The sequence below is a fragment of the Alosa alosa genome, chromosome 5 (genome assembly GCF_017589495.1).
Source record: "Alosa alosa isolate M-15738 ecotype Scorff River chromosome 5, AALO_Geno_1.1, whole genome shotgun sequence".
In the NCBI taxonomy this organism is placed as follows: domain Eukaryota; kingdom Metazoa; phylum Chordata; class Actinopteri; order Clupeiformes; family Clupeidae; genus Alosa; species Alosa alosa.
The window spans coordinates 33,303,385-33,320,858 of record NC_063193.1 but is presented as its reverse complement, the minus strand read 5'-3'; the positions used below and the strand labels follow the sequence as shown (position 1 = coordinate 33,320,858).

Genomic DNA, 17,474 nt, shown 5'->3' with positions numbered 1-17,474 from the left:
TGTTCGCTGGACACCTCTGGTGTGTGTGTGTTACTAACGTGTGTGTGTGTGTGTGTGTGTGTGTGTGTGTGTGTGTGTGTGTGTGTGTGTGTGTGTGTTCCAGCTGTGGGAGTCCACGTCCCTGTGTTCGCTGGACACCTCTGGTGTGTGTGTGTTATTAACGCTGTGTGTGTGTGTGTGTGTGTGTGTGTTCCAGCTGTGGGAGTCCACGTCCCTGTGTTCGCTGGACACCTCTGGCATGGGCTCCAGCTCCAGCTGCACGTCCACCTCCTCCGTAGCGTCCACGCCCGTCCCCTCGTCATCATCACCGTCGTCACGGATACACAAGCACAAGCGCTCGGCCTCGGCGGTCTCCTGCGTCTCCTCACTCTCGCTGCCCCTCTACAACCAGCAGGTGGACGACTGCTGCGTCATCCGGGTCAGCCTGGACCTCAACAACGGCAACATGTACAAGAGCATCCTGGTGAGGGTGCACACACACCACACACACACACACACACACACACATGCGCACACACACCAAACACACACACACACACACACACACACACCAAACACACACACACACCAAACACACACACACACGCGCGGAGACACAGGGACGGGCAGCAGCGCGCGGGAGTGACGGGGGAACCAGAAGGGAGGAAGCTGATGGGTCATCAGGGCTGGACATGTGATAGATAGATAGATAGATAGATAGATAGATAGATAGATACTTTATTGATCCCCAGGGGAAATTCAAGGTCTCAGCAGCAGCATACATACAACACAAACACATGTGCTTGTGTATCGAGGCAGCCGTGGCCTACTGGTTAGCGCTTCGGACTTGTAACCGGAGGGTTGCCGTTTCGAACCCCGACCAGTAGGCATGGCTGAAGTGAGCAAGGCACCTAACCCCTCACTGCTCCCCAAGCGCCGCTGCTGTAGCAGGCAGCTCACTGCGCCGGGATTAGTGTGTGCTTCACCTCACTGTGTGTACACTGTGTGCTGAGTGTGTTTCACTAATTCACGGATGGGGATAAATGCAGAGACCAAATTTCCCTCACGGGATCAAAAGAGTACTTATACATATATATACTGACATCTGGGCCGGTTCTACCAGAGAGTTCAGTTCAGTTCAGCTGTTACATCCATACACGAGTTCAAACATGAAGGCACTCATAGGGGCAAGGACAAGGTGCCCGTTACTTGAGTCTATTTAAAAGATGGATGCAGAGGCCGATTGGTCTGACAGGAACAGGCGATGATTGAGTGGCGTAGCATGAAAGCCTTCCTGGTAGTGTGGTCAGACAGTAGGAACAGTGGGTGATTCCTGGTAGTGTGGTCAGACAGTGGGAACAGTGGGTGATTCCTGGTAGAGTGGCTTCGTCTAAAGGCCCAGCTGTAAGGATGTGGTGGCAGTGCTGGCCAAGTCTGGGCCTTTGATTTGTGTGCTGACTAGTGCTGACTTGGTGTTCCAGGTGACCAGCCAGGACAAAACGCCAGCGGTCATCAGGAAGGCCATGGGCAAACACAACCTGGACAAGGAGCACGCAGACGACTATGAGCTCCTGCAGAAGGTCTCCGAGGACAAAGGTGTGTGTATGTGTGTGTGTGTGTTTGTGTGTGTGCTTTGTATAAATGTATGTGTGTGTTCATTCACATACACAGTATGTTTATTTGTGTGTGTGTTTACTTAGCCATAACATACCATATTTACAGAAGTTTGACTCCTTTCTCTCTCTCCTCACTTTCTCTCTCTCTCTCTTTCTCTCTCTCTCTCTCTCTCTCTGTCACACAGAGCTGAGAATCCCAGATAACGCCAACGTCTTCTACGCCATGAACTCCTCGGCCAACTACGACTTTGTGCTGAAGCGGCGTGACATGCCCAGGACGGTCCGGTCCAAGAGCATGGGCAGTGCCAGCAGCTCCACGCTGCCCCGCATCCACCAGAAGGGCCTCCGCATCGTCAAGGGCATCCTCTGAGGAAAGAGCCTGCCCCGAGGAGGAGGAGGAGGAGGAGGAGGAGGAGGAGGTGTCCTGAGAGAGATCGGTGTGTGTTTCTGTGTGAAGCGTCTCTTAGAGAGCAGGACGGTGTGCCGGGCAGCATGTTGACCAGACCTTCGCTAACCCCCTCCCTCCGCCTGCTGCTGCTGCTGCTGCTGTCTAAACCCGCACGTGTTTTCCCGAACCTCAGAGCCCAGCGTGGGGCAGCACAGAGGGGCCAGCGAGACTAGTGCCCTGAGGCCTCCAGACTCCACCAGGAGACCAGTCTGCCCATGTGACTGAGGCCTCCAGACTCCACCAGGAGACCAGTCTGCCCATGTGACTGAGGCCTCCAGACTCCACCAGGAGACCACTCTGCCTATGTGACTGAGGCCAGACTCCACCAGCAGGTGGTGTGGATGTGCCGTATGCGCTCTCACAGTGTCACAGCTGTCTCAAGTTCTGCTTCGCACTGCACACAGCCAAAGCCAACAGATATACACACACAGGTTCCCTCTCAGACTCACACACGCTCACACACAGAGAAGCACCATGCTTCAGTACCAGTACATGCACTTTAAAAGGAGCATCTGTCAGTCTGTCTTTCTGTCTGCCTGTCTGTCTCTCAGTGAATGGAAAGCTAATGTGTAAACTCTGCAGACTTGGCTGAGTTGCTGCCTCTGCTTTCTCTCTGCGTTTTCTATATGCATCCCTGTGGCCCACAACACAATGAGACTGTTTTACACATTACACATCAGGAAGGGACAACTATAGGGGACGTTTGGCTAACTTGTTTAACACACTTCAGTGCAACTACAGGAGACATTTGGCTAACTTGTTTAGGGGACGTTTGGCTAACTTGTTTAACACACTTCAGTGCAACTACAGGAGACGTTTGGCTAACTTGGTTAGGGGACGTTTGGCTAACTTGTTTAACAAACTTCAGTGCAACTACAGGGCCTGTCAAGTTGTTAACTTATGTTGGAAACACAGGAAACTTTTTTTTTGTTCAGTACAGTTTCAAACGAGACCTTGCCTTCTATCTGTGTTTTATAAATGTTGTACGTACGTGTGCGTTACGGGAATAGTCCTCCTTTGGAGAGTCTTCAGGGACCACACTGTGGCTGAAAGGACCGCAGGGGTCTTATGACCGAGACCATCGGGGTCAGGACCGCAGGGGTCTTATGACGGATCCTCAGATGGATCCTTACTGGACTCCAGATACCGAGACGTGTGTGAGGAGATAAGCGCTCAGGACACACTGGCAACAGCAGAACAGTCTCATCAGATGAACTGGCTGTGTTCTAGCGTCCTGTGGGAGACTTTGAGAACACCTGTGCTTGTTTGTGCTTTCCTCAGTGAATGTGTACCTGTTTGTCCTACCTGCTGTCCTCTTGGCAACTAAGCTAACCGCTGTGATTGGCTTTCCGTCTCTGTTGTTGCAGTCTGATTGGCTGTCTTCTGTTTATGAAGAACACTGTGATTGGCTTGCTATGCTATGAATGGCCTTTTTGTCCTGTCGGTGTGAATCACTGTGACCCGCCTTTTCCTGTCTTGCTGAACACTGTGATTGGCCTTTTCCTGTCTGAGCTAAACAGTGTGATTGGCTGTTAAAGCTGTCACTCTCTCTACAGTACGTCCCCTCTCTCAGTGGGATGTTTCGTCTGCTTGTTTACTATCCTCTGGCGCTTTCTGTGTGAAATTGCATAAATAATTTGGCAGTTATCACTGTTGATAATTATGACAGTTAAAACTTTTGACATGACCCCTGCGTGCTCAGGTGAGCTCTTACTCTCTCAGTGCCCGTATGTTGAGCTCATAGCTGACCACTCTTACATGTTCTCACTTCGGTGATAGATTCCCACATAAGCTTTTACCAGCAAGTGTTACTAGATCGGATGGCAGGCTAAACCATGCCCCTACGAGACCAGTTTCTCCACGAAAGCCAAAGACCACACATGTTAGATGTAGGAAAAGCATTAGTTCATATGAGATAAGGAATGTGGATGTATGAAAAACATTAGTTCATATGAGATTAAGGATGTGGATGTATGAAAAACATTAGTTCATATGAAAAAACATTAGTTCATATGAGATTAAGGATGTGGATGTATGAAAAACATTAGTTCATATGAGATTTGGAAGGTGGATGTATGAAAAACATTAGTTCATATGAGATCAGAAAGGTGGATGTATGGAAAACATTAGTTCATATGAGATTAGGAAGGTGGATGTATGAAAAACATTAGTTCATACAGTATGAGATCAGGAATGTGGATGTATGGCCTTTGTTTGACTGTTGCTCTGGTATTCAGTATTCCTGGTATTCGGGATGTTTTTTTACTGATAAAGTTTACACCAACAGTTCCCCTGGTTTACATGTCTGTTACCCACAGGATAAGGAAGCACTATGTTTACATAACAAGAAACACATTTTGCCTTGTGTTCTTGATTTAAAACAGAAACATCAATATTGAGTTCATATTGAGATTTGGTCATATTTGGTAGCCATTGAGTTGTAGTTTTACACGCCGTCTCTGGAATACATTGTTTTAAATTTCACATCATGACCAAAATGATCCCACCATTAATGCTTTGTGGAAGTCCTTTAATATTTAATGCCACATCCATGACAACATGTAATTATCTTCCATCCCTTTCCTTGTATAAGCAATGTTGTGCCTTGTCATTATTTATTAATGTGTATATATTGATACCGCCTTGTACAGAATGTATTTTTCCCCATTGTAATTAGAATTAATATATGCACATTTGTATGAAGAGTAAAACACTACATTTGTAAAAAAAATGAAATGAAATAAAAAAGGGTTTTCCTCATGAATGTGTCCCATGTGTTCTATCTGTTCTGTGTGTTCTATGTGTCCCATGTGTTCTATGTGTCCTGTGTTCTATGTGTTTTATGTGTCCTGTGTTCTATGTGTTCTACAGTATGTGTCCTGTGTTTTATGTGTTCTATGTGTCCTGTGTCCTATGTGTTCACTTGTGTCCTGTGTTCTATGTGTCCTATGTGTTCTATGTGTCCTGTGTTCTATCTGTTCTATGTATTCTATGTGTCCTGTGTTCTATGTGTCCTGTGTTCTATATGTCCTATGTGTTCTATATGCCCCATGTGTTCTATGTGCTGGCTCTTCTGTCTTTGATGTGACCCAGGCGCTGGGTCAGGCTGGCATGGTGACCCTAATCAGCATTTCTGCCAACTCTGTTTACCAGCACAGATACATTCTCAGGCAACAGGGGAAGGACATTAGGGACTATATTACAGATTTGTATTGATATACAAGCATGTACAGGGATCTATTGTGCTTCTTTAAATAACAAAGTCAGTCACTTAATGTGTGAGACCTGAGCCAGTTCTCCTAGGGTATGAGACCTGAGGAGTATTTCATTATATCGCCATCACCACTCTCATTAGACCTGACTGTGGTGTGTTGAGAGAGCCCTTTTAGTTTAATATTTTTTAGCCTAGCCAGATTAGATTGATAGTTCTGAAAAATGCAGCGAATGACAAACAGGTGGCGCTATTTCTCCATGTTCAGCGATTCCCATCCAGAGTTCATGATCAGAGGGTGAGAGAAGCGTTCCTGAATCATGAGAGGGAACCGACAGAAACAGAACTCTGTATCTTCCCCTGAGAACACCCGACTTCAGAGGGTTGCGATTTCACATAAATTAATATTCATTAGCTGCAAATTAAAGAATTAACAAACAGAGTGGGAAATGTCCACTTCCCCTGAACTGCATGGGAAAACAGGGCTCTTTCCTATGTGCCCAGAATTCTTTGTTCCTAAGGTCCTGTGTTCACCAGATTTACATGACACAGAATGGGAACAAAAGGTTCTGCAAACCCGGCATCCTAAGTTTCAGTTGCATATAACGGGAACCTGAAAAAAATGTGAATTTGCGTAATTCACTCTGTTGAATTTATATGTAGCTGTTTTGAAGCCTTGCTCAGTTCAAAATCCAGATAATATCTATGAAATATTCAAACCTGAAACAGGTCAATTCTGACCCAAAGCAACTGGAGGGTACAGGGAACACAGGATACTGAGAACACAGAACCCTGAGAATACAGGATACTGAGAACATAGGATACGGGGAACACAGGATGCTGGGATTAAAGGGACTCTAGAAACACAGAACCCTGAGAACATAGATACTCTCCCAGAAAAGCCTCTCTAGAACATGATGTAAACATGTAGCGGTAAGGGAGCCTGCAGTGAATTCTCCAACGACTTTCAAGAAAGCCGAGCGCATCATGGACAGTCCGTGATACTGACATTTTACGGGTCATGGACCTGGAGGGATGGCCCTTTAGCAGAGACGCACTGGCCATTACTAGTGCAGTGTCTGACTACTCTATTCATATTCATGCACACTAACCACCAAATGCTGTTTTGTCAGAGAGGCCCTAGGGCTGAATGGTGCACTCAGATCTCCATGTCCTCACACACACACACACACACACACACACACGCACGCACGCACGCACGCACGCACGCACGCCGCACACACACACACACACAAACACAAACACAGGCACAATCAGATCCCCGTCTCCTCATACACACACAGACAGACACACACAAACACACACACACACACACACACACCGTCTCTTCTCGTGGGTGACTCAGCCCAAACTGGCCCATGTTCAACAGCCACTCTCTCTCTCGGACGGCCCTCTATTAAAGATGTTTGCCCAACCAGGCGGAAAATTCAATAAAGTAATAAAGAAAGGAAAGTGTTGTTTTTCTCTCAGCTGCAGGTGCCAAAGCGCAAACATCACCACGGCAACCAGGTCGGAACCCGGGGCAGCACATTTGGGGAGGAAATACACACCTCTGCAGCAGATGGGGACTCAGTGTTCCACTCTAGGTGCTCAATACATTTGTAAAAAAACAGGTCTTAAAGTAAGGAACATTTACAGTGCACATACGGACAGTATAGTATATAGTATATATACTTTTTTGATCCCGTGAGGGAAATTTGGTCTCTGCATTTAACCCAATCGGTGAACTAGTGAAACACAAACAGCACACAGTGAACACACAGTGAGGTGAAGCACACACTAATCCCGGGGCAGTGAGCTGCCTGCTACAACGGCGGTGCTCGGGGAGCAGTGAGGGGTTAGGTACCTTGCTCAAGGGCACTTCAGCCGCGGCCCACTGGTCGGGGCTTGAACCGGCAACCCACCGGTTACAAGTCCAGAGTGCTAACCAGTGGGCCACGGCTGCCCATACAGTATTCACAGTGCTTACACTAACTTTTCCCATATTTTGTTATGTTACAGCCTTATTCCAAAATGTTTTTTTCCTCAAAATTCTACATATAATATCCCATAATAACAGTTTTGTTTGAGATTTTTGCAAATTCTAAGAAATCACTTGTACATAAGTATTCACACCCTCCACTGGGTTTCCACTGGTTATCTGTGAGATGCTTCTGCAGCTTAATTGGAGTCCATCTGCGGTAAATTCAGTTGATTGGACATGATTTGGAAAGGCACACTCTTGTCTTTACGAGGTCGTTAACGGTGCACGTCAGACCACAAAACAAGTAGGAAGTTGAAGGAGTTGTCTGTAGACCTCCGAGACAGGATTGTCTCGAGGCACAGATCTGGGGAAGGGTACATAAAAATGTCTGCTGCTTTAAAGGTCCCAATGAGCACAGTGTCCTCCATCATCCGTAAATGGAAGAAGCTTGGAACCACCAGGACTCATATACGACCATCACCGCAGCACTCCACCAAGCAGGCCTGTAGGGTAGAGAGGCCAGACGGAAGCCACTCCTTAGTAAAAGACACATGGCAGCCCACCTGGAGCTTGCCAAAAGGCACCTGAAAGACTCTCAGACCATGAGAAACAAAATTCTCTGGTCTGATGAGACAAAGATCGAAGTTTTTGGCGTGAATGCCAAGTGTTATGTTTGAAGGACATCAGGCACCGCTCATCACCTGGCCAATACCATCCCTACAGTGAAGCATGGTGGCGGCCATGCTGTGGGGATGTTTTTCAGCGGCCATGTCTGAATTCAGGAACAGTGTCTGAGAACATTAAAGGAGAATTCCGGTGTGATATTGACCTAAAGTGTATTGAAACATGATAGAGTGTGAACGTATGTCTCATAGCCCATCTCGGCTTGTCCCCTGCACTCCAAAATCTGGCGCTAGTTAGCCGATGCTACCAACAGCTTTTTCAATAGCGGTGCTTCGGCATCGGGCTAGCCATGCAAATAAATCATTGTTTTACACCTGTTTACGAGGCTCAATGTATCTCCACACTTCATTGGTAGACTTCCGAGGGCCCTGACATTTAAAACGAGACATTGAGAACTTTGAAAAAGCACTGGTAGTTTACTTACAAGGCGATTTATACAGACAGTATCTTCCACGAAGTTTAAGCGTTTGCAGCCATCTTGAATTTAGTCCGCGATAAATTAGAACGAGTAAGAATAGGTATGATAAAGGGATCAGATTCCAAAATAATTCAGTGGAAATGCATGGATTCCAGTTGCTGCTACTGGAAGAAACTGGAATCCATGCATTTCCACTGAATTATTTTTGGAATCTGATCCCTATCATACCTGTTCGATTCTTACTGCTTGCTCGACTTATCGTGACTAAATTCAAGATGGCTGGTCTGATGAGACCACTATTGAAAAAGCTGTTGGTAGCATCGGCTAACTAGCGCCAGATTTTGGAGTGCAGGGGACAAGCCGAGATGGGCTATGAGACATACGTTCACACTCGGTATCATGTTTCAATACACTTTAGGTCAATATCACACCGGAATTCTCCTTTAAGCTGAAAAACATGTTACTATAACTTCTACCTGCGGTAGAAATATAGGAACCTTAAAATGTTGAATTACAACAACTCATAACAACTATAATACTCAAAATTCAGCAATATACCTCGGAGCACAGACCAAGGCCCTGTGATTTGGAAACTCCACTCCAAAATTGAACAGATTGTTCCCTTGTCCCCGGCACACTTCACCCCCAAGTCATGGAAAGTGTTTTTTTTTTTTTTTTATAATCCTGCTAACAAACAAATGGCGCTGAGAATATCACCTCCTTGGCTGAGGCAGTAAAAGCGTCTGTGTTTTATGGTGCAGTTCACATAAAGTCAGGGCTCTGTGATATAAAGTGCAGCCCTCAATTGCATCCATTAAGTGCCTCTTCAGTAGGTTTCTTGAGTTTGAAGTGGATGTTTTTCAGGCTGTTCTGGTGAAAGCCTTATTTGCCTGTCTAGTTGGAGCTATTCCCACCTGTTTATGGCCTTCAGTGATGCATATCATGTCTCCTTGCAAAGTGGCTTTTGTTGCTCCTGAAAATATAACCAGTCATTATCCTTAGTTTGGATGAAATTCACCATGATGCTTTTAAACTTTAGTTTCTTTAGTTTTAAATATTCAGCACCATATACAATACACATACATAACAGGATGGCGATTACAAACTGCCATTCACCCTCAAACTGGAGCAGAAGAAGGAGAAAAATAACTGATGAAGAAGCTGCAGCGGCTCCACACAAGTGCAACCTGCAGCCTGCGTGAGTGGGCATCTGGGTGGGCATCTTAGGAGGGCATCTGGATGGGCATCTTAGGAGAGCATCTTAGGAGGGCATCTGGGTGGACATCTGGGTGGGCATCTTAGGAGGGCATCTGGGGAGGGCATCATGAGTTGACATCTGGGTGGGCATCTTAGGAGGGCATCTGGGGAGGGCATCTGGGTGGGCATCTTAGGAGGGCATCTGGGGAGTCTACTGCAGAGGTGCCCAAACTCCCCTATAAAGGGTGGAGGGTCATGGGACCAAAATAAGGGTCCATGTTACTGCATGACACATTGCATCAAACGTAATTGTATCATATTTTGTCCGCATGTCGCTGCCTGACCTCGGATACTCACCCGCTGCTGACAGGAGCTCGAGGAGACGGGCCAGAAAGGCCGTAAGCTGGGTCTACAGGTTCAGACATTCAGACATTCAGCTCATTCTCTATGGTCTTCCTTCCTCACCTTCACTCAATAGCACTAAGGACACAGTGGCCAGCTCATCATCACATGTTTTTTCTTCACTTCATCCTTTACCTTTGGTAATTATTATACATTTGGACTTCATGTTTTACTTTTTCAAATATGCACAGTACGGTAAAACGTATTTCCCCCTGGCATGTGTTTTTCTGGTTATGTAGAATTGTGTGTGTGTGTGTGTGTGTGTGTGTGTGTTTATGGATGTATGTGGATGTATGCATCTATATTGAATTAAAACGTAAAAGAAGACATGAGAGATTACGCATCAGATATCATCACATGTGATAATTTTATTGGCACAGTAGTCAGAATATCAGAATACATTATTTATATCAGAGATACTGTTTAAATGATCTGAATTTAAATACAAATGTCACACTCTGAAAGGAATGGTTCGATCAAAGCACATTTGGTGGTATAAAACAGGACAGATGCTTAGCAATATTTATTCTATGCTATCTTAAATCTCTACAAATACTTAGAAACGTCCCCAAAAAAGTCTTGAAAAGTTTAGATTTATGTCTATGCTAGCTCTTATGATTTGTTACATTATGTTCAAGTCTAGATGGTTTTAACAACTGGTTTTCTTCCACAACACGCAGCCCTACTAGTCAGTAGTATCGCTGTGCTTCCTAGATGCACACCAATCCTCTCTCTCTTGACACTGTGTCCTGATGAACACTTCTACTACTGTGTAGTTCTGTTCGCTCCCCGTTTGGGTGCTGTTGCTCTGAGAGGGTCTGCATGGTTGAGTAACGGAACACTGCGTACTTGGCCATGACTCTCTTGAGTCTAAGCTGTGTGCGGGGTACTGTTTAAAAGGACTCGGAGTACAAAGTTCATCTTATTTCCTTCTCAGGCTACACGTTTTTAGTCCTGGTGATCACAACCATAGACCTTCAGTAAGCGTATTCTCTTACATGGAATACGAACACAAACACACACACACACACACACACACACACACACACACACATACACACACACACACACACCAAAAAACCCTTTGATATCCAAATTAAAATAATTAGTTCTGACATTGGAAAGAGAGATAGTGTGACAGTGGCGTAATTAATGGAGTCTAATCTCATTTAATAAAATAGATTCTAATAGACAGATCCGTGTCCTCCTTCCTTCTTCTCATACAATACCGAGTGGAGCCTTCACACCGATTGTTTAAGACAAAAGTGCTAGACAGTGTTTCAGCAGGATTTATACAACATAATTGGCCATTGCATGTGCACACGCCAGTAGAGGAATACCAATTACACATCCCATAATAAGACAGGGACTGCTATCTGGCATGTTCATTATATACAGTATAACATATAAATGAATAATGCATGTTATGCTCTAATAAATATTCCACACAAGGAGGTTGAATCACAGGTCTTTTACGTCTTGGTGTTCTTGTGTTCCAGTAGGCCAGCGTGCAGCAGGGGAGAGGGGGATTGCATATTGACATGATCAATATAGAAGCGGAGATCACTGCAGGGTGTTTCAAGGGACCTGGAGGATCAAACCTCCTCAAGCTAACGGGTTGAAACATCCTGCATTAATGTCAGCGTGCTTCAGTTTAGCCTCTCTGTGCTAACAGTTACAGCTGGGCACTGGTGAAAAGCTACAGTCCACTGTGCAGAGTCCTGAAGTTACATTATCCTCATATAGGCATAACCTCAATCTGCCATTGGTTAAGACAGTAAAAAGGGAAATAATTGAAAAACATAAAACTCAGAGAGTACAGCAGAGTGTTGACCATAAAGGCAGGGGACACGGTACAAGACTAGATTATAATTATCATTATTATTATTATCATTAATATTATTTCTGGAAAAAGGCAGTGAGAAGAAAATCTATATGTCCTATAAAACGCATGTGTGCAACCCGGAACAGGTTTCAGTATTTACAGTGTTGCATGCTAAGGCTAGGCTACTCCCCTGGCGGCGAGTGACTCTGGGCCGGATTCGTGCCAAAAGTGGGCCGGATCTGAACCAGAGTCAGACGCACTCTGGGGCTCCTCTGTTGGAACTGTACAAAGTCCACAGAGAAACAAGTGATTTGCAGTAACAATATACAGCCTCACAAACAAAAACACGTCAAGGACATTTAGAAAAGATGCTGAGTGAGCTCGGCTACATGTTCATGTCTTTTAAGAGTGTGTGGAGGTAGAGACACATCAATCACCACACGCTAATCATATGAGCACTCTAGCGCACAGGATGGGATGACATCTAGAACACGCCGAAAGAAAGAAATACAGTTGGTTTGGCTCATGAATAAAAAATCTTCTTTGACAACGTTGAGTGTGATCACGTGCGAGTCGAAGAGAGAGTCATGAGATGTCTCGCCTCGTCTCGTCTCATCAGTGCAGAGTCCATCACGAGAGCGTCCAGTAGAAGATTATAAAAATAAACATAAAGCTATCGTTGTGCAGGGACAGCACTCTAGGTAGCAGATATATGTATTAGTGTGTGTGTGTGTGTGTGTGTGTATACATAGATGGCTGTGTGTATGTCTCTATGTGGACAAATTAGTAATGCATGTGTGTGTGTGCATGCTTGCATGTCTATGTGTGTGTGTGTGTTTATGTATGTGTGTGCATGCATGCATGTGTATGTGTGTGTGTGTTTATGTATGTGAGTCATGTTGCTGCGTGACTGGCTCCACATGTTTGGACTCAGTGGCTCAGGTGAAGAAGAAGCAATGCTGGCTCTGCGTCTCTGGTCTGTTGAGCCCTCCTCTCCAAAAACGCTTCCAGTCTCTCTCTTTTCTCTCTATCTCTCTCTCTCTCTCTCTCTCGGTGTCTGTCCACCCCTTTAGACCACTGTGCTGACGGAGGGGTCCGACAGGTTCAGCTGTCCTGTGATATCCGTGGGGTAGGGCTGGGGACGAGAGAGAAACAAGCACAAACACAAGCAATCATTTACCCACTACTGTACACTACACACGCACACACACACACAAGCAATCATTTACCCACTACACTACACACACACACACACACACACAACACAAGCAATCATTTACCCACTACACTACACACGCACACACACACAAGCAATCATTTACCCACTACACTACACTACGCACACACACACACACACAAGCAATCATTTACCCACTACACTACACACACACACACACGCACACACACACACAAGCAATCATTTACCCACTACACTACACAACGCACACACACACGCAATCATTTACCCACTACACTACACACACACACACACTACACTACACACACACACAAACACAAGCAATCATTTACCCACTACACTACACACGCACACACACACACGCACGCACGCACGCACGCACGCACGTGCAAGCACACACACACAAGCAATCATTTACCCACTACACTACACACACACACACACACGCACGCACGCACGCACGCGCAAGCACACACACAAGCAATCATTTACCCACTACACTACACACGCACACACACGCACGCACGCACGCGCAAGCATACACACACATGCACGCACGCACTCACGCACGCACGCACGCACGCACGCACGCACACACTTCTGCTTACACACACTACCCCAGGGAGTAGCTGACTCTACCTCTGATCTGACCCAGATGAGTGTCCTGGTGAGTGTCCTGGTGGGTGCTGAATCTGGGTGAGGTCTGGTTCTGAGTCACCTACTCCCAGGGCACTAGCAGCTCTTCTATTATTCTCTCTTTCTTTCAGTGCATCTCCTATTCATGAGCCACACTGGTGTCCCTCACCCCTGGACAGCGCTGTCTGCTCTTGATTTGGAATGCTTCTGTGGCCCACGCCGGACCAGAGGCACGTGCTAGGCCAGGTCTGGAGTCAGTGGACTGAGCGTGCTCACTGACAGATCACTATGAAGAGAGACTGACTGTGGAACAGATCGGAACCCAGATCAGAGCCAGATCAGAGCCAGATCTGAACCCAGATCAAAGCCAGATCAGAGCCAGATCAGAGCCAGACCTGCAGCATTTCCAGTCTCTAATGGTCCACGCAAACATATTCAGAAGTATGGACTAAGAATCTTTACCAATAAATTACTTATTTTGATTTGTTTAATTCTTGTCATTGTTGTGGGTGGTGTAGTGTTTTGGTGCCAATGTTGCAATTTAATATTTGGTATATCATTGAGTAGTCCATATGTCATTTTAATCAGAATCCACTTAAGTGCTTTTATGTTTGTATGAGTCAATCATGTCGGGTCATGTCTCATTCAGTTACACTACACACCTTTTCAACCAATTACTTACATCCGCCTCAGTCACAAGCTATTTCCTGACCGATTCATCATTCCAAATCAAGAGTCACAGCGCCCCCTGGGTGCGGGCAGTTGAACAGCATGAGCTCAATCTAATCTACTACAGTTCACAGGCCATGCTGAGGGGGGGGGAGAAACAGTGTGTGGTAGGTGGTGTGGACACCGACAGTCAAAACTCCATTCAAATCCATTGATAAAGAAACACTGATATCAAATAACACGATGGGTCACGTCTGGGATGGGGACAGCAGATTGGAGAGACATGTTTGCGCTCGCCTGCCTAATGCAGAGAGATACAGTACCACTCTTCCTGCAGAGAACTAATTAAATGTCATAAGCCATAAATCGGACATCCTCAATTGGAGATCGACTGTCTTGGAGTGACTGATGTCATTGTCCCCTTCCTATGTTGCTCTGAGAAACCTGTCTTAGACTGGTCAGGAAAGGCAGCAAAAAGTTGTTATTCTCTCAATATGGTGCAATATTACTCTGTAATGCATTATTTAGAGAGATTTGGGCTGTGGAGGAGTCTGACACCTGGGGGGAAACAGTATCAGCTTCTTAGCTCTGTGTCCTGGAGTATTCTTTTGCACAGTGGTCATTAAAATTTAAAACAGAATTGATTTTCAGCCTCGTTCTTACAAAAATACACAGCCTGGAGCGTGGGACAGCCTGACAAGTAAGAGAAAGGACGCAATGTTCCTATCGTCTGACCCCAAACTGAGCGTGTGAGGTTGTCTCGTGAACCACAAAAACCTCAGGACCTGTCACCTAGAACCAGTGTCCACAGAATGAAGCAAAGGCCGCGTAGGAATGCCCTTAAACCCACGTGAGCTCCTCAACATGTCTTATTGGGTTAATTCATACTGAGCATCACAGAGCCTTCTCTTGCCACTCTGATTGGCTAATCAAGCATCACAGAGCCTTCTCTTGCCACCCTGATTGGCTAATCGAGCATCACAGAGCCTTCTGTTGCCACTCTGATTGGCTGATCTGATTCAAGCCCCAAGAGCTCTGAACACTCAGCATGCTAATGGAACCGTAATGTACCAGTGAGCAGAGTTAACCCATCATCATAACATAGCTGTAAAAAAACATTTGTTGGAAAAACTGGGACCTTAACCGTCTGTGGAAGAAAAGGGTCAGGATTATAATTTGTTTTGATATTTCTTTTTGTATTGTTTGTTATCCAAGGCATATAAATCTCTTTGGCCGTCATGATGGTGCCATGCTTTGAGTGAGCGTTATGGTGGAGATGGAAGGACGCCACAGGCAGCATGAGACAGGTATAAGTGCAGCAGGACATGGATAGAGACTTCGTTACAGGACAGGCGTGTGAGGGGGCAGGTGGGTGATGGGGGGGGGGGTGGGGGGCAGTGTAGGGGGTAGGCGGGTGGTTATAGACAGACGCACACATATATATATATATATATATAAAAAAAAAAAGGTGGAAGGCAAATCACATCCAGGTTAGTAGCAGGAGAAAGACCAGCGTGGAGGTATGTGGCTACAGTACCTTAGCTCTGTGGAGGTATATGGCTACAGTACCTTAGCTCTGTCGAGGTATATGGCTACGGTACCTTAGCTCTGTGGAGGTATATGGCTACAGTACCTTAGCTCTGTGCCCCGCAGGGGGAGATGGGACAAGGGGGAGGGCATCTGTCTCGTCTACTTACCCTCCCCCTCCACAAAAAACAACAACAAAAAAAACCTCAACCCTACAGCAACCTCTCAGGACGATGTGCCTGCTAGCTGCTAGCTGCTCCTAGCGCCTCCTAACGCGTCCGATCGGGCTTTCCCACAGTCTGGATGGCATACTGATGACTGACCAAACAGACACGTGGCCATGACTGGAGCTCTTATGCGTGAGGTGAGAAAGAGTCTGAGATGAGATCGTTAGGAGAAAAAGATGAGATGACAGACGAGAGAGAGAGAGATAGAGGGAGGAAAAGGAGTGGGAGGAAGAAGAAGGGTGGGCTTTGGGGGGAGGCTGAGAAAGAGAGAGAGAGAGAGAGATAGAGGGAGGAGAGCGAGAGCTGGATAGATAGAGAGAATTACAGGGAGGAGAGCGAGAGCTGGATAGATAGAGAGAATTACAGGGAGGAAAGCGAGAGCTGGATAGATAGAGAGAATTACAGGGAGGAGAGCTGGAGAGAGATAGAGAGAATTACAGGGAGGAGAGCTGGAGAGAGAGATAGAGAGAATTACAGGGAGGGCGTCATTTCTTCGTCTCCTTACCGTGTCTTTGGACGACCTACGTCTCTTGATGTTGGAGGCCAGGGAGGTACTGACGGACCTAAAGGAGCCTTTCGTTTGGGGGTCGGGCTCTGCTCTACCACTTTTTCTATCCTAAAATAAATATATGTACAAGAATTATTTACCTGCACTGATGCAGTGCGTTTGGCTTAACTCTCCAAGGTCTAACCACCCTCTCAGAAAGCCACTTCTCTCACTCCATAGGTCAGAGTATCCCCCCCCACTTGCTTCACATACATAAGATAAGATAAGATAAGATAAGATAAGATAAAATAAGATAAAATAAGCATACTCCATAGTACTTCAAGCATACTCCATAGTAGTTTTCTTCAGATAAGCATATTTTACAGTCCTTTCCTTATGATAAGCATAATCTACAATACTTTTCATCAGATAAGCATACTCTAGTGCTTGCTTCAGATAAGCATTCTTTACAGTGCTTTCCATCAGATAAGAATATCCTTCAATACGTCTCTTCAGTTAACGATACTCTATTGTTATTTTTGTCCTTCTCATTCTTCATCCAACAACATCCCCCGATAGCACCCACATCTGGCTCAGGTCTGGCCTAGATCCGGCCCTCATCAGGCACGGACCATGGCCGGATCCGCTTCAGGTTTGGGTGCTATCTGGGCAGTGTGTCCTGTCCACTTGTCCATCTAGGTTCTCGTCTTTTACAGAGGAGACGTCGGAGTGGCTCCTAAAGGGCCTCCATGCCAGAGAGGCTTTGAGTGTGTGGAGAGACGCCGCCACACTTACACTAGCGGTCACTTACAGCTGACACCTTAGGGAGAAAGAGGACTGTTTTGGATGGTATGATAGAAAATATACTGGATATAAACCATCCACAATTCTCCTCTGGAATGAAAACCAAAAGCACTAGCACAGAAAAATAAGCAAGAATTAAAAAAATATATCTATTTAAAAAAA

The 17,474-nt window shown here is 45.8% G+C and overlaps 2 protein-coding genes across 2 annotated transcripts in view; one reads left to right on the top strand and one right to left on the bottom strand.

The window, feature by feature from the left end:
- The window catches only part of LOC125295304 (ral guanine nucleotide dissociation stimulator-like), a 26,535-nt gene extending 22,514 nt beyond the window's left edge, over positions 1-4,021 (top strand). Inside the window, exons 15-17 of the mRNA XM_048244569.1 lie at positions 197-463; positions 1,461-1,575; positions 1,781-4,021. Of these exons, the coding sequence (XP_048100526.1) occupies positions 197-463; positions 1,461-1,575; positions 1,781-1,965 (567 nt within the window). The 3' untranslated portion in view covers positions 1,966-4,021. The remainder of the gene's footprint in view (positions 1-196; positions 464-1,460; positions 1,576-1,780) is intronic.
- Positions 4,022-10,287: 6,266 nt separating this feature from the next.
- The window catches only part of grin1b (glutamate receptor, ionotropic, N-methyl D-aspartate 1b), a 41,940-nt gene continuing 34,753 nt past the window's right edge, over positions 10,288-17,474 (bottom strand). Inside the window, 2 exon segments of the mRNA XM_048242858.1 lie at positions 10,288-12,899; positions 16,527-16,637. Of these exon segments, the coding sequence (XP_048098815.1) occupies positions 12,834-12,899; positions 16,527-16,637 (177 nt within the window). The 3' untranslated portion in view covers positions 10,288-12,833.